This window comes from Pristiophorus japonicus, chromosome 7, assembly GCF_044704955.1.
Source record: "Pristiophorus japonicus isolate sPriJap1 chromosome 7, sPriJap1.hap1, whole genome shotgun sequence".
Taxonomy (NCBI): domain Eukaryota; kingdom Metazoa; phylum Chordata; class Chondrichthyes; family Pristiophoridae; genus Pristiophorus; species Pristiophorus japonicus.
The window spans coordinates 81,455,300-81,473,577 of record NC_091983.1 but is presented as its reverse complement, the minus strand read 5'-3'; the positions used below and the strand labels follow the sequence as shown (position 1 = coordinate 81,473,577).

The following is an 18,278-nucleotide window of genomic DNA, read 5'->3' as shown; positions in this document are numbered from 1 at the left end:
CACACAAGAGATTAATGTGCAAAGTTAAAGCACATGGGATTGGGGGTAGTGTGCTGACGTGGATTGAGAACTGGTTGTCAGACAGGAAGCAAAGAGTAGGAGTAAATGGGTACTTTTCAGAATGGCAGGCAGTGACTAGTGGGGTACCGCAAGGTTCTGTGCTGGGGCCCCAGCTGTTTACATTGTACATTAATGATTTAGACGAGGGGATTAAATGTAGTATCTCCAAATTTGCGGATGACACTAAGTTGGGTGGCAGTGTGAGCTGAGAGGAGGATGCTATGAGGCTGCAGAGTGACTTGGATAGGTTAGGTGAGTGGGCAAATGAATGGCAGATGAAGTATAATGTGGATAAATGTGAGGTTATCCACTTTGGTGGTAAAAACAGAGAGACAGACTATTATCTGAATGGTGACAGATTAGGAAAAGGGAAGGTGCAACGAGACCTGGGTGTCATGGTACATCAGTCATTGAAGGTTGGCATGCAGGTACAGCAGGCGGTTAAGAAAGCAAATGGCATGTTGGCCTTCATAGCGAGGGGATTTGAGTACAGGGGCAGGGAGGTGTTGCTACAGTTGTACAGGGCCTTGGTGAGGCCACACCTGGAGTATTGTGTGCAGTTTTGGTCTCCTAACTTGAGGAAGGACATTCTTGCTATTGAGGGAGTGCAGCGAAGATTCACCAGACTGATTCCTGGGATGGTGGGACTGACCTATCAAGAAAGACTGGATCAACTGGGCTTGTATTCACTGGAGTTCAGAAGAATGAGAGGGGACCTCATAGAAACGTTTAAAATTCTGATGGGTTTAGACAGGTTAGATCCAGGAAGAATGTTCCCAATGTTGGGGAAGTCCAGAACCAGGGGTCATAGTCAAAGGATAAGGGGTAAGCCATTTAGGACCGAGATGAGGAGAAACTTCTTCACCCAGAGAGTGGTGAACCTGTGGAATTCTCTACCACAGAAAGTAGTTGAGGCCAATTCACTAAATATATTCAAAAGGGAGTTAGATGAAGTCCTTACTACTCGGGGGATCAAGGGGTATGGCGAGAAAGCAGGAATGGGGTACTGAAGTTTCATGTTCAGCCATGAACTCATTGAATGGCGGTGCAGGCTAGAAGGGCTGAATGGCCTGCTCCGGCACCTATTTTCTATGTTTCTATGTTTCTAGGTAGATGGACCACACCTGGGAGGGACGCTAACTGCCGTCTAATTGAACAGAGCTTTTGAGTCATACTCCACCATCAGATACCCGGGCACTGTGGCCACATGAGGTACCTTCCATGACTTAGGATCCATCAGGCAGTCCATTAACTGCACTCAATCTTTTCAACCCCTTTCCCATGAAGATCACAATAAAAAAGACCGAGTCCACCACTACCCAATTACCATAATTATTGTTTATAAATATGAGAAACAAAATATATAAACATGGCAGCACCAACATCACTTAAAAATATTAAACTATTCACCCTTAGTGGTCATCTACAAGTGCTTTTGTGTAATCTAGTGCTTCTACAAAGTGCAACCCCAGTGGCAGCAGCAGGCAAGGTGGATGGCTGCTCAGAATCTGAAGAGGCAGTTCAGATGTCCACCTGGGCCTCAAGAGGCTGTGGGCCATGATGGGCCTGCCTCAGGCTGCACCATCTCAGCAGGGGCTTCGGCAGTCTGGATCGCCTGGCTGACCGGCAACGGCAAGAGCAATGGTGGAGTGGCGGGGCAGGGAGCAGCAATGCTGGTATCTGGAGAGAGGCTGGTATCCGAAGAGAGGCCAGTAGACTCCTGCCCCATGATTCCCATGCCACTGCCCAAGGGCCTCTGTTCATCCCGCCCAGTGATCTGGTGGAGGACAGATCTGTGGGCATCGGAGACACTCTGAAACCCCTTTCAACAGAGGAGCCCAGAGCCACCATGGCAGTTGCGTGAGCTTCCATTGTAGCTGTTTGGTGCTCCATCCAAGCTGCAATGACTACAGTGGAAGCTTTGACCTCCGGACCACAAGGTGGAGACAATCTCCTCTATCCCCCCAGACATGACCCATAGGCTTTTGGGCATGCTCCATTACACAAAGCATTTGGTTTGTCGCATCCATCAGCCTTCCTTTGAAGTTTGCCCCTGCGGGGTCCTCATTTGACTCCTTTGCAGAACTAGTATGCGAACTTGCGCGTTCCCTCCTTCCCATGCCCCTCGAAAGGTAGCACCTGTGGTGTCCCTTCCACCTGGCATGGCTACCACCTGCTAATGTCTGGTGCATCCAACTGTGAGGATCCCTCTTCTAAGCTAGCCTCTAGGTTGCCCGTGGTCCTGATGTCTGAGCTGGTGCCTGCGACAGTGGTAACCATTGACGCAGTCCTCGCTCTCCTTCTCCTCTTCCTCCAGGGGGCGAGGTGTCTCTTGCTAAACCTGCGCCACGGGTAGAGGTGCATCTTGCTCCTGGGAGCCTGCAATGATAAAGCTGGAAGGGTTAGGGTACAGCACATAATCATCATAGGCAGTCCCTCATATCGAGGATGACTTGCTTCCACGCCAAAAAGGAATGAGTTCACAGGTGTTTCAGTGAAGGAGCTAATATTCCAGGTCTCGAACAGCACATGTGCCCACTGTAGGACGATATGTGTGATAGAGGTTAAAAGTGAGGATAGCTTTAGGTGATTAGGGATCAGAAATAGTTCAGCATCTGCAAGAAAGTTGCAGAAGCCACATTCCTCAATGCGAGATTCTCCCTCCTCTGCCTCTGGTCATGGAGTCTGCCACACCCTTCCCGATCACGGCCAGCACTGCCTCCTCAAGGGGATTGATATCATGAATTTGTGCAACCCCTCCCCCAGTCAAGTCCTGCTGCCGCCTGTTGTGTGCTATTTTTCCTGAAAGAGAAAGAGTGGTGATTGTGAATGAGTGTATTGGCAGGTGTATTGTGTGTATGATGCCTCATATGGTTGAAGAGCTCGGAGGCGTGAGTGGTGCCTGTGAAGGATGCAATAATGTGATGTTTGTGAATGCCAGTGTATAGTTACAACCTTGGATGAAGTGTATGGAGGTTGATGGTGTTGGTGGTGCAGTTAATGAGAAGTGTGTTTGTGAGATGGGATCTTCCCGTGACCACTCGTGTCGAGTCATTAAATATCTTGCATATCTTAAATTGGAGCTATGTCCTGGGGCCAGGGCTCCTGCCTGTGACCTCCTGGGTGATTTTTTTCCTACATGCAGTGCATCAGCTACCCCCGCTGTGGGTACAGGATATCCCTCCTCCTCTCTACCATCTCCACCAGGACTTCCAGTGCCACATCGGAGAACCTGGGCGCCCTCTCTCTTGCTCCTTGCGACCTCCTTCCACTCAGCCATTGTACTCCACACCTTCAGCAGAAGTGTGTGAGTGCAAGCTACATATACAGCTCCATGAAAATTGTGACTATTCAGCACTTGAATGCTAAACCTGCAGGTTTCTGAATAGCGCCTGCAGGCACGTTCAAATCATGATCATCAATTAGCCTGAAAATTGCGTGCTAAATTCGGACTTTCAAACCGGTGTTTCCTATTAGCACAGCACCCATTTAGCGCCTGTTTTCAACCTTTGGCCAAAGTAACCCCTCAAAGCGTTTAAAGATACAACCACATTCTAGGACACAAAATGTCCATAAGTAGTTATTTCTTCCTTAGCTGCTTCTTCACAGAGTAGCAGAAATTTAGTAATTTATCTCTTTGTTTTGTAACTACTGAATTTATTGATGGTAGGAACTGCATACTAATTCAGATTAAACTTGAACTACCCGTGCTAACTTTAACATGTAAAGTGAGAATTTGAGATTTGGGTGACGTTTTCTTACTGAAAATTTTGAATGCGACCTTGACATCATACATGTGTTCTTCAGAAGTGTCACTGGCCGAACCATCTTCTGACATTTCATCATTGATCCTCCCTCCATCAGGATTGGGCCATTTGCTGATGAATCCACAGTATTTAGGTCCATTCAACATTCTCTGATAAGCAGCCGCCGATGCTATTCTATAGAACTTGGACAACATCCATGTTTGTGCTCAAAAGTAGCAGGCAACATTTACACCACATAAGTGCCAGGCAAAGGCCACTCCAACAAGAAAAAGTCCAACTACTTCTCCTGACTTTGATGAAGCCCCTGCCATCAAAATCATAGCCAGTCTTAACTGTCAGTCTCCTCTCCAAATCACATACCATCCTAACTTGGACATAACATTGTTCCATCATCATAACTGAGTCAATGTCTTGGTTTACCCTACCTAACACCATTGTGGGAGCACCATCACTACAAGGATTGCAGCAGTTTAAGAGGGTGATCCACCACCACTTTCTCGCGTGGCAGCTAGGGATAGGCAGTAGTAAATATCAGCCTTGACAATCTCAACAAATATTAAAAAAGTGCTGCAACAGTGCATAAATAGCAAAGTAACTCCAAGTCAGCAAGAGGAACAAAGAGTATGTCAAGAATTAGCTTTGTATGTGCAGTTGAACCTTTCTTAGAATGAGACAGACTATAGTGCGATTTTCCATGGTCATGCTTCAACAACAACAACTTGCATTGATATAGTGCCTTTAATGTAGTGAAACATCCCAAGGCACTTCACAAGAATGTTATCAAACAAAATTTGACACTAAGACACATACGGGGATATCAGGACAGCTGACCAAAAGCTTGGACAAAAAGTTAGGTTTTAAGGAGCGTCATAAAGGAAGATGAGGTAGAGAGATTTAGATGGGGGATTCCAGAGCTTAGGGCCTAGACAGCTGAAGGCACAGTTGTCAAAGGTAGAGCAATTAAAATCGGGGTGCCCAAGACACCAGAATTGGAGGAGCGCTGAGATCTCGACGGCTTGTAGGGCTGGCGGAGGCAACAGTGATGGGGAGGGGGAAGGCCATGGAGGGATTTAAAAACAAGGATGAGAATTTTAAAATTGAGGCATTGCCGGACCAGGAGCTAATGGTAGGTCAATGAGCACAGGGATGATAGGTGAAAAGGACTTGGTGCGAGTTAAGGTATGGGCCGCAGAGTTTTGGATGAGCTCAAGTTTTTGTAGGGTGGAAGATGGGAGGCCGGCCAGGAATGCATTGGAATAGTTAAGCACCCTGCACCATGAAGAAGCCTGCATTCTGTGCAAACCTTTGTGCTCACTCCACCTGCTTTTTTCTGGCATAAGGAATGAGATGAAGCTGTCTGCGTGCACAGAGAGCCTCAGTTACTTCCCTTATGTAACAGTGTACTGCAAACTGCGAGATGTTACTTGTATCTATAACAGCATCCTGGAAGGAGCCAGATGCATAAAAGTTAAGAGCCATGGTCACAGGCTGCATCAGTTGGTAGATTTCAGTCACAACCTCTTTAGTGAAGAAGTCACAAGCATTTGTCCTCGCTGAAGCAGAAGTATGAGAATTACTGCCTAAAGACCCATGGCAGATATGACCTCTTGCCAGAGCCCCTTTCTCCCTCCTCCACTTTCTTCCAGCACTGCATAGCCTCTCTTCATTCTCCCAGGTCATGTTCAATTCTCTACAGGAGCCCTACCAGGCCCCCCATGTCAGGAAGCAACTTGTTTCATCACAATTTTAAATAACTGTGCAAAAAGGTACTTCAGCATCAGCAAGACCACTCCCTGTAGAGTATTCAAACTTTAGCCAAATATAGGCCAAAAACACATACAATTGCAGGCAGCCAGAAGAAATAATCCAGCAACTAACTTGTAAGTAGTTCATAATCAATGTTGTCTGTAAGCTGCGCTTTATTTTGCGTGGCCTGTTTCTCTTAATGCATGGTCCCTTTAAATTTCTTTGCATGCGCGTTATTTACAATGTAAAAGCCAGTGAGCGACCTACGCCGGTCCTTGCAGATGATTGTGGCCATGCGAGCACACAGTTTAGCAGAGGTGGGTGGGGTGGATTGACCCATCCACCTCCACGGAGTTGTGTGGGGGCCTGACTCATCCACCTCCATGGCACGAACCTGGTATTGCAGTACTTCCAGGAACGGTGCAGTGGCTCTCGGCTTTTTGGCTAAGAGCATTGGCGCAGAGTGATCCTTGATGTGTGCAAGGTGACCTCTGGCGTTTGTGATTTGACAAAGAATTGGAAAGATTGGCTACGAATAATAAAAAAAACACTGTTCATGATCCCTATAAATAATGCTGATTGGGGTTAACATTGTGTTCAGGTGTGTGAGGTTAAGACTGGGTATTGGCTGGAGAGTGGAGTTTAAAAACGGCAGTGCTTGCATCAAATCAGCATTGCACACTGATTTGTGTCATCATCTTGCTGCTCTATATACTGCCGGCGTTTGTTATGCCCGCATGCGCACAAACCCCTTTACCAACATGGCCCTTCCCGGACCCCATTTTTGATCCTTATGTGGCTGCGTAGCACCTAAACAGCAGATGCTACACGGCCTAATTTAACCCTCCTTTACTACTCCAGGGATCACTTTGGGACATTGGAGCCGGTTCTGGGGGAGGTGGGACCAGTACAAACCGGACGGTCTGTACCTGGGCAGAACCCGGAACCAATGTCCTAGGGGGAGTGTTTGCTAGTGCTGTTGGGGAGGAGTTAAAACTAATATGGCAGGGGAATGGAAACCTATGCAGGGAGACAGCGGGAAGTAAAATGGGGGCAGAAGCATAAGATAGAAAGAAGAAAAGTAAAAGTAGAGGGCAGATAAACCCAAGGCAAAAATCAAAAAGGGCCACGTTACAGTAAAATTCTAAAGGGACAAAGTAAGGTAAAAAGACAAGCCTGAAGGCTCTATGCCTCAATGCGAGGAGTATTCAAAATAAGGTGGACGAATTAACTGCGCAGGCAGCTATTAACGAATATGATATAATTGAGATTATGGCGACATGGCTCCAGGGTGACCAAGGCTGGGAACTCAACATCCAGGGGTATTCAGCATTCAGGAAGGATAGACAGAAAGGAAATGGAGGTGGGGTAGCGTTGCTGGTTAAAGAGGAAATTAACACAATAGTAAGGAAGGACATTAGCTTGGATGATGTGGAATCTGTATGGGTAGAGCTGCGGAATACCAAAGGGCAGAAAACGCGACTGTGGGAATTGTGTACAGACCACCAAACAGTAGTAGTGGGGTTGGGGACAGCATAAAACAAGAATTTGGGATGCGTACAATAAAGATACAGCAGTTATCATGGGCGACTTTAATCTACATATTGATTGAGCTAACCAAACTGGTAGCAATGCAGTGGAGGAGGATTTCCTGGAGTGTATTAGGGATGGTTTTCTAGACCAATATGAGGAACCAACTTGACGGCTGGCCATCCTAGATTGGGTGATGTGTAATGAGAAAGGACTAATTAGCAACCTTGTTGTGCGAGGCCCCTTACGGAAGAGTGACCATAATATGGTAGAATTCTTTATTAAGATGGAGAGTGACACAGTTAATTCAGAGACTAGGGTCCTGAACTTAAGGAAAGGTAGCTTCGATGGTATGAGACGTGAATTGGCTAGAATAGACTGGCGAATGATACTTAAAAGGTTGATGGTGGATAGGCAATGGCAGACATTTAAAGATCACATGGATGAACTTCAACAATTGTACATCCCTGTCTGGCATAAAAATAAAACGGGGAAGGTGGCTCAACTAACAAGGGAAATTAGGGATAGTGTTAAATCCAAGGAAGAGGCATATAAATTGGCCAGAAAAAGCAGCAAAGCTGAGTACTGGGTGAAATTTAGAATTCAGCAGAGGAGGACAAAGAGTTTAATTAGGAGGGGGAGAACAGAGTATGAGAGGAAGCTTGCTGGGAACGTAAAAACTGACTGCAAAAGCTTCTATAGATATGTGAAGAGAAAAAGATTAGTAAAGACAAACGTAGGTCCCTTGCAGTCAGAATCAGGTGAATTTATAATGGGGAACAAAGAAATGGCAGACCAACTGAACAAATACTTTGGTTCTGTCTTCACTAAGGAAGACACAAATAACCTTCTGGAAATAGTAGGAGACCGAGGGTCTCGCGAGAAGGAGGAACTGAAGGAAATCCTTATTAGTCAGGAAATTATGTTAGGGAAATTGATGGGATTGAAGGCTGATAAATCCCCGGGGCCTGATAGTCTGCATCCCAGAGTACTTAAGGAAGTGACCCTGGAAATAGTGGATGCATTGTTAATCATTTTCCAACAGTCTATCGACTCTGGATCAGTTCCTATGGACTGGAGGGTAGCTAATGTAACACCACTTTTTAAAACAGGGAGAGAGAAAATGGGAATTATAGACCGGTTAGTCTGACATCAGTAGTGGGAAAAATGTTGGAATCAATTATTAAAGATGAAATAGCAGTGCACTTGGAAAGCATGGACAGGATCGGTCCGAGTCAGCATGGATTTATGAAAGGAAAATCATGCTGGACAAATCTAGAATTTTGAGGATGTAACTAGTAGAGTGGACAAGGGAGAACCAGTGGATGTGGTGTATTTGGACTTTCAAAAGGCTTTTGACAAGGTCCCACACAAGAGATTGGTGTGCTAAATTAAAGCACATGGTATTGGGGGTAATGTATTGACGTGGATAGAGAACTGGTTGGCAGACAGGAAGCAGAGAGTTGGGATAAACGGGTCCTTTTCAGAATGGCAGGCAGTGACTAGTGGGGTGCCGCGGTGCTCAGTGCTGGGACCCCAGCTATTTACAATATACATCAATGATTTAGATGAAGGAATTGAGTGTAATATCTCCAAGTTTGCAGATGACACTAAGCTGGATGGCGGTGTGAGCTGTGAGGAGGATGCTAAGAGGCTGCAGGATGACTTGGACAGGTTAGGTGAGTGGGCAAATGCATGGCAGATGCAGTATAATGTGGATAAATGTGAGGTTATCCACTTTGATGGCAAAAACATGAAGGCAGAATATTATCTGAATGGCGACAGATTAGGAAAAGGGGAGGTGCAACGAGACCTGGGTGTCATGGTACATCAGTTATTGAAAGTTGGCATGCAGGTACAGCAGGCAGTGAAGTCGGCAAATGGCATGTTGGCCTTCATAGCTAGGGGATTTGAATATAGGAGCAGGGAGGTCTTACTGCAGTTGTACAAGGCCTTGGTGAGGCCTCACCTGGAATAGTGTGTTCAGTTTTGGTCTCCTAATCTGAGGAAGGATGTTCTTGCTATTGATGGAGTGCAGCGAAGGTTCACCAGACTGGTTCCTGGGATGGCAGGACTGACATATGAGGAGAGACTGGATCGACCGGGCCTGTATTCACTGGAGTTTAGAAGAATGAGAGGGGATCTCATAGAAACATATAAAATTCTGACGGGACTTGATAGGTTAGGTACAGGAAGAATGTTCCCAATGTTGGGGAAGTCCAGAACCAGGGGTCACAGTCTAAGGATAAGGGGTAAGCTACTTAGGACCGAGATGAGGAGAAACTTCTTCACTCAGAGAGTTGTGGAAGTCTCTACCGCAGAGAGTATTTGATGCCAGTTCGTTAGATATATTCAAGAGGGAGTTAGGTATGGCCCTTATGGTTAAAGGGATCAAGGGGTATGGAGAGAAAGCAGGAAAGGGGTATTGAGGTGAATGATCAGCCATTATCTTATTGAATGGTGGTGCAGGCTCAAAGGGCCGAATAGCCTACTCCTGCACCTATTTTCTATGTTTCTATGTTTACAGATGGTGCTCTTTCCAGATTGGCACAAAGAGCTCTAGCATAAACTGTTAAGCTCTAACCCTCACTGTTGGGTCTTTCCCTGCATGACAGCAACACAAACATATACTCCACTACCTATATTATTTTTGGTGAAGTGTTCACGTAGTCATGTTCGCAATTATTACATTTTTTAATCCTAGCAACGTAAAATGGTAACATACTATGCACATCCATTAGATGGTACCTTCAGTGGTAGTAGTATGAGGAGGTAGATACATTTTCAGTCATGACTTTAAGACAAGTGAAATTGAAACAACCTTCAGCAAAAAATGAAGGATGGGATTTGTGAACTACCTTATTGCATGGTAAAAAAGATGAGTTGGTTTTACAATGTGTAGACATTCGCTATCTTCTGACACAAGTCAGCAAAGTAACAATTCTGAGTGAAAGAAACATAAACTCAAAGCAACCCATATTTTTGAAACCCTTATTTTGGCTTGTTTGGAACCAAATTCAACTATATTTTTCAGGCATGTTTCATAAACCAGAGCAATTGGGTATTTTCTCACTATTGTAACCACCAGATTTGGGTATTAAGCAGAAGCAGCAGCAATGTAGACATTTCAGTAAGTTTGGAAAGAGTCCCAGAAGTAGCAGCATCTGAAGATAAAAATGCCTCCACATTACATACTAATGGTGCATGTGACATCAGTGATCAAAATGCTTGCTTTTAATGGTGCAAGAATTCAAAGAAACCTTTCTGGAACCTTATAGTATTGAAACCTGAGCTCTTCTAAAAGCCATGCAGTCAGCTGGAATTTCTGAGGGCCATTGTGGTTGATTTGGTTATTCATCGAAGTTAGAATACTGATAGTAATAGACTCCTTTCACATCCTTCCCAACTGAGCATTTGACAAAATCTGGAGCTACTCTTGTGAAACTATCAGCTCTAACCCTCTATTAGAGTTTTCTCTTGTCGTGGGGGTTGCTGCGACTGGAAATTATTGAGTAATTGAAAATAAGGTGGAAGTAATAGACTTTTTCTTTCAAGGGCCATGTTGACTTATAGATACACATTTTCCACTGGTCTGAAAGAACGGTTATTTCATGGCTATGGAGGGTCAGGTCTGATGCTGCACTCAATAATTCCTTTGAGAATATACCAAGAATGGCAGGATTTCCTGATGCTTACTGGTCCAATTGAGATTAAATGCAGTAGGCTGCCATTGAAGATTGCAGCTCTACAAAATAGTATGAAAGCTTGTGGACTAAAATTACAGAACAAAACTGGAGAAACGCAATAGAATTTTGACAGAACTTCCTGCTTGCAAGCCCTACACTCCAAACAAGAATAAATCTTGATAAACAAATTCAAACTTTCTATGGCATGAGAGACAATTTAAAAAAAAACAGAATGCAACTGAGGACCAGCCATTGTGTTCTGTAGGAGCTGAGATCACTTGAAGCATCACAAGTAAGTTTTCTCTCCCCCGCCACCATGCGAAACTCATTTGCATGTGATTGAATAGGAAGCACTGGGATTTTGCCAACCAGTTGGAAATCTGAGACAACGTGGTACAAATTCAATATAAAATAACAGAAGTAAAACATTTGTTGTCCAATTATACATCCTACCAAAGTCTAGGATGAGGGTTTTTCTCAATGAATGTGCAGGCATCTTCAATCCCAACGCCCTCTATAAGACTCCGGCTATCACGTAGTGAACGAATTTCAAAATTGATGATATAGTCTTTGTTGGGTTGGCTTGGCTCCTGAGAAAAAAATCAATATGCATCACTTTTATTAAAGTAAATCCACAAGATCAATGACCAATAGTATCTATTTCATCATCTAATAAGTAAAAGTTACGACAAAGTCAGCACTATGGAAGTACCTTCACCACACGGACTGCAGCGGTTCAAGAAGGCGACTCACCACCACCTTCGAGGGCAACTTGGGATGGGCAATAAATGCCAGCCTTGCCCACATCCCGTGAATGTATATTTTTTTTTAAAGTCACACATTCCTTGTTAATACTACTGAGGCTGCAGAAACCAGGCAAAACAATCCAATTGATTTATTATTGCAGTGTGGCACAGATGAATGGAACACATTTATTCTGCACAAAGTAAGTTTCTGGTCTTAGCCAGGTTTTCGTTGGGAAGCCCCAGGCCAATGTGCTTCACCATAGGAAATGAAGGATAATCAGAGGGAAAGTTAAGCCCCCGTGGACCCCTATTGTGGGCTCAAGAACAGCAGACTTTACACTGAGGAAAGGTTATATAAACCCTGAATATCATATGTCAGCCTACGATCTCAGATCATCTAGAGAAGCTTACGGTATGTGCAATGCTGGACTCTAATTTAAAGGGATCACCAGGGAATAGTTCCAAACATACACAGAAACTAGATATACTGAGCAATAGCAAAAAGCTAAAATCACTGCACCCAAGTGAAGATCCTGGAAGAGGAGGCTGAGAGGAGACTTAATTGAGGTTTATAAAATTATGAGGGGCCAAGAGAGAATGGATAGGAAGGACATATTTCCCTTAGCAGAGAGGTCAACAACCAAGAGGCATAGATTTAAAGAAATTGGTAGAAAGATTAGACGGGAGTAGGGGAGAACCTTTTTCCCCCCAGGGGGTGGTGGGGTTCTGGAACTCACTGTATAAAAGTGTAGTCTTTGCAGAAACACTCATTGCATTTAAAAAGTACTTTGATTATGCACTTCTACTGCTGTAACTTACAAAGCAACAAACCAAGAGCTGGAAAGTGGGATTAGGCTGGATAGTTCTCTTTCGGCCAACACAAACACGATGGGCCGAATAGCCTCCTTCTGTGCCATAATTTTCTATGATTCCCCATAGCCCTGTAAATGTTTTCCCTTCAAGTATTTATCCAATTCACTTTTGAATGTTACAACAGAATCTGCTTCCACCATCCTGTCTGGCCGAGCATTCTAGATAACAACAATTCGCTGTGTATGAAAATTGTTTCTTCATATAACCTCTGGTTCTTTTGCAATCACCTTCAATCTGTATCCTCTGGTTACCAACCCTTGTGTCACTGGACACAGTTTCTCCTTATTTACTCTATCAAAACCATTCTTGATTTTGAACACCTCGATCAAATCTCCTCTGCTTGAAGGAGAAAAACCCCAGCTTCTCGAGTAACTGCACATAACTCAAGTCCCTCATCCCTGGTACCATTCTAGTAAATCTATTCTATGCCCTCTCCCAGGCATTGACATCGTTCCTGAAATGTGGTGCCCAGAATTGAGCACAATACTTCAACTGAGGCCTAACCAGTGTTAGTGTAACTTCCTTGCTTTTGTACTCTATCCCTCTTAATAAAGGTAAGAATCCCATTTGCATTTTTTTTATAAACAGATTTCTCAACTTGTCTTACCACCTTCAAAGATTTGTGTACATATACCCCTAGGTCTCTCTGTTCCAGAACCCTCCCTAAAATTGTACCATTTAGTTCATATTGCCTTTCCTCATTCTTTCTACCAAAATGTATCACTTCACACTTCTCTACATTAAATTTCATCCACTATATCTCAGTCCATTTTACCAGTCCGTCTATGTCCTCCTGAATCGGTTACTATCCTCCTCATTGTTTATCGTCATTCGTATCAACTACAAACTTTAAAATTATGCCATGTATACCCAAGTCCAGGTCATTAATTTATATCAAAAAGAGCAGTGGTTCTAATGCCGACCCGGGCAAACATCACTGTTTACATCCCTCCAGTAAGGAAAAACCCCTGTTTCACCACTATTTTCTGCTTTCTATCCCTTAGCCAATTTTGTATCCATGCTGCCACTGTCCGTTTGATGCCATGGGCTTTAAACCAACCGTCGTTAATTGGTAATCAAATAAATATTTAGTAAAATTAGTAGACAACTCTAATGCTGCCTTGAGTGCCAGATTAATTGAAGGTGTAGTCATAGAAATAGTGGAGCAGCTTTTGAAGTATCACAATGGATTCTTACCGACCAAAAAGAGTTTCAAACCAAAAAGAGTTTCTTACCGACTGGAAGTAAACAATGCAAAATGCATTCAACTGACCATTTTGGTAGTCTGTGTTTGAAAATCACAGAGCCTTGTGCACTCAATTATGAGCTCTCTTTTCTTGCAGTTTGAGGTAGTTTAAGGATCAAAAGAAATAGCACCAAACTAAACTATACATAATACAAAAGCAAAATACTGCGGATGCTGGAATCTGAAATAAAAACAGAAAATGCTGGAAATACTCAGTAGGTCAGGCAGCATCTGTGGAGAGAGAAAGATTTCATCGACCTGGAATGTCAACTCTGTTTCTCTCTCCACAGATGCTGCCAGACTTGCTGAGTATTTCCAGCATATTCTATTTTTATATTATAAGGTATATATAATCTGTGACCTCAAAATTACAAACCATTGAGTAGCCTTACTGACCTATCAGTTTCTAGAATTGTACTTTGAAAGCTATTAATTGCTCAAACTGCCGACAGATTCAACTCACCGTCAGATAACATTGACTGAAAATTAATGAGTCATGTCAGAGTTTAATACCTATTCACATGTGTGAATCAAGAGGATCCAGTATATTAAGCCTCTAAATTGACCACTCCATCCAGGTGTTGGGTCATAATGGTGCCTCTGTGGTTCAGACACCAGTGATCCAGACAAGGAAATGCTTTTGTTTGTTTATTAATCAGACCACCGTAGCGTTGTCTGTCCAGCAAAGACCGGTGTTGGATTGCAGGATTAAATTCCAACTGCGTTAACCTATTTTTGTATAATTTGGACTCACTCCAGACCAGAAATATCAAGCCAAGCACCAAGCATCTCTACCAGTAAGTGATGGAAAAAACAGCACGCAGAAGTAAGCTATTGATTTAAATTAAGTACAATAATTGGTACTTATTTTTCTTATTTAAAAAAGTGATTTATTTTTATGCTCATTGAGGTGATAAAATGCCAGTGCTGAAGAATGGAACTTCTTGTACTGTGATGCTCCACTCTAGGAACTGGGTAGAGCCTGCTCAAACTACTTTAACATAGGACTCCTAAAGCTGGCAAAGATAGAATTTCATCAAATCAATTTTAGCTCAATTCAAAACCATGGGTGAAAGGATTATATGCTAATACACAGCATCACCCTGTTGAGACTATAGATTTAATTGGGCAAGATTTAATAGCCTAACGTTCAATCTCCTGTAATGTTTTTCATGGGAAATCAGAGGATATTAAGAGGATGCCAAGAGGCTGCAGGGTGACTTGGATAGGTTAGGTGAGTGGGCAAATGCATGGCAGATGCAGTATAATGTAGATAAATGTGAGGTTTTTAATTACTTTGGTGGCAAAAACAGGAAGGCAGATTATCTGAATGGTGACAGATTAGGAAAAGGGGAGGTGCAACGAGACCTGGGTGTCATGGTACATCAGTCATTGAATGTTGGCATGCAGGTACAGCATGTGGTGAAGAAGGTAAATGGCATGTTGGTCTTCACAGCGATAGGATTTGCGTGTAAGAGCAGGGAGGTCTTACTGCAGTTGTACAGGGCCTTGGTGAGGCCACAGCTTGAATATTGTGTCTAGTTTTGGTCTCCTAATCTGAGGAAGGACATTCTTGCTATTGAGGGAGTGCAGCGAAGGTTCACCAGACTGATTCCCGGGATGGCAGGACTGACATATGAAGAAAAACTGGATTGACTAGGCTTATATTCACTGGAATTTAGAAGAATGAGAGGGGATCTCATAGAAACATGTAAAATTCTGACGGGATTGGACAGGTTAGATGCAGGAAGAATGTTCTCGTTGTTGGGGAAGTCCAGAACCAGGGGTTACAGTCTAAGGATAAGGGGTAAGCCATTTAGGACCGAGATGAGGAGAAACTTCTTCATTCAGAGAATTGTGAACCTGTGGAATTCTCTACCACAGAAAGTTGTTCAGGCCAGTTCGTTAGATATATTCAAAAGAGAGTTAGGATGTGGCCCTTACGGCTAAAGGGATCAAGGGGTATGGAGAGAAAGCAGGAATGGGGTACTGAAGTTGCATGATCAGCCATGATCATATTGAATGGTGGTGCAGGCTCAAAAGGGCCAAGTGGTCTACTCCTGCACCTATTTTCTATGTTTCTATGATATATTGTTTGATAAGGACTGGAAGATTACACAGTATAATAGAGAATGTATTCATGTGGTGCGAAAGAGAAATAAAATGAATGCAAGTAATTGGAAATTAATAAGGCTGTATATTAGAAGATTTTTTATATAATTGTAGAAGTTAAGGGAAACAAATAAGTGCAAATTAAAATAAATTGGTGTGGAATATATTACAACATATATAATGTGGAGAATGTTTTATGTGGATAAAGTATGGAACATTATTTGTACATAATATATTGCAGTTAAAATAATGGAAGTATTTAGAGAATTTTATATTGTGTAAATGTCAATTTCTCTGCTATCTAAATACAAGTGTGAAATTGGACATGTGACAGTTGGAGGGGGTAGGATAAGGAATTTGACTTAAGTGATAAGGACATATAACATATTGGGGAAGGAAAGGGAAGAAACACTAGGTTGTGGAGAGGTTGGTAGCAATAAATGAGAAAGAGGCTGTTGTTGGGTTTCCAGAATATTTGGTGGTGGTGAGCAGATTAGGTTAGTGAGATGAGGTTGGAGCAAAAAAGGGAGTGAGGGAAAATGGAAGGAAGAAAATCAAAAATAATACATTTACATGTACTGTGGAGGGGAATTTTGAGAGGCTTCAGTATGTGTTAAAAAGAAAAGCACAAAACTGGAGCAGGACTAAAAAGAACAGAAGAAATGTAATTAGGAAAAAAAAACTGGGAGCAGGACCTAAAAACACAAACATCAGCAGTAGGAGTTTTTAAAAAAGTGCCAGAGTGGAAGCGAGACTAAAAGAAACAAGCACTGGGAATGGAATATAAATGGAAACAGGAGAGCTGTACTTAAAATAGAAACACCAGGAGTGGCACTCGAAAATATTCAAACAAATGCCAAGAGTGAGACTAAAAGAAAAGACTTGCATTTATATTGTGCCTTTCACTACCTCAGGATGTTCCAAAGCATTACAGCCAATGAAGTATAGCAATATGATAATGACCACATAATCTGTTTTTGTTATGTTGATTGAGGAATGAATACATATTGGCTGGAACAAGCCACAGGGGTTGCACTAGGTAGGAACTCGAGGAAAAGACTGAGGCCTAGAAATTGGCCTTCTTAGTGCCTCCCATTATCGCCTCAGGTGGGGGCGGCAACTGGGCGCGAAGCACTTACCAACTGGGCGCAGCGAGAAGATTGAATCCCGCAAGTTCGCGGTGGCTGTATGGGGTTGTGCCACGATCTCCTTCGCCCAGAGATCGTAACGTCATCGTGTGTGCATCGCCCTGTTAGTGCCCCCTGCAGCATTGTTGGGCGAAAACACTGGCAGCTGAAGGAGGCGGTCACTGGGAGACTGAGCGCTTCGGGGCCGATACTTAAAGGTGAGGTGGCCGAGGTAAGTGAACAAAATGTTGAAATGCTCTCTTTTTTTTCCCCCTTTGTCTTCGCTCCCGATCAATCAGCCCGGCACTCTGCTGCAGTGCATTGGCTGATCGGGCCAGATTGCGTCTGCTGTCGGGGATCAGGTAAGTTTTTGCCTTGCAGAACCTGCAGCGATTGCCCTTCCTTTTAAGGGAGGGAAGGAGCCTTCCAACGTGGCAGCGCTGCATGGCCCATTGTGCAGCGCTGCACATGTACCACCCGTCTGCTGTGCTCCAGGCAGGAAGTGGAAAGCTTGATTTAGTGCTCCATTTCCTTCCTGCAGAACAAACCCCAAATTTTTTTAAAAGTCGAAAAACAATAGCACCTGCCGCTAATTTTTACAACTTTTAAAAGTTATCCCCCCAAACAGGTCGCTCCCGAATTTCTCCCCCCAAAGATTTGTAGTTGCATTAACGTTGTTAAGTTTTTGTTCTTTATTTGAAGTACATAAATATAATTCTTTTGCAACACTTTCCCATCTTATCCATTCTTGCTGGGTTATCAAGTGGTTTTTTTAAAATTTGTTTGATGATGAATGGGAAGACATGAATGGATGGTACCAATGGGAGGATGTGCAAGAGGTGGTTGGTTGTTTACAAGACTGCTTTGTGTTAGTAGCACTGGGGGGGAGGAAGGTGGAAAAGTAGCTGTTGTATGTGGTTGTGAGATGGGTCTACTGGTGGAACGTAAGTGAACCTTGCAATAATCAAGGCATCCATGACATCCCATGCAGCAATGTGCACAGCTAGTGGTGCACTGTCCTCATAACCTTCCTCCTTCTCCTTGTCTTCCTCCTCAGAATCCTCCGAAGAGGATCTGCGCTCCACGCCTTGGTTCTCCTGCAGGTCCAAACCTCACTGCTGCGCATTGTTGTGCAGAGCACAGCACAACCATTTTGCAGACCCTGGCTGCTGCATACTGAAGGGTGCCTTCAGATCTATTGAGGCACCTGAAGCACATCTTCAATATGCCGATGCCTTGTTCGATGACATATCGCGTGGTAATATGGCATTGATTATAGTACCCTTGAGCATTATTGCTCAGGTTTACGATATGTGTTATGAGCCATGTTTTAAGTGGGTATCCCTTGTCTCCTAGCAGTCACCTGTTTGGACTGCTGCAGGACA

General features: G+C 43.5%; 1 protein-coding gene across 2 annotated transcripts in view; it reads right to left on the bottom strand.

Annotated features, from left to right (window-relative positions):
* wdr35 (WD repeat domain 35) overlaps window positions 1–18,278 on the bottom strand; it is a 276,662-nt gene that overhangs the window by 102,888 nt on the left and 155,496 nt on the right. For both annotated transcript variants that reach the window (XM_070885100.1, XM_070885101.1), the window contains exon 18: window positions 11,243–11,379. In XM_070885100.1, the coding sequence (XP_070741201.1) occupies window positions 11,243–11,379 (137 nt within the window). The remainder of the gene's footprint in view (window positions 1–11,242; window positions 11,380–18,278) is intronic.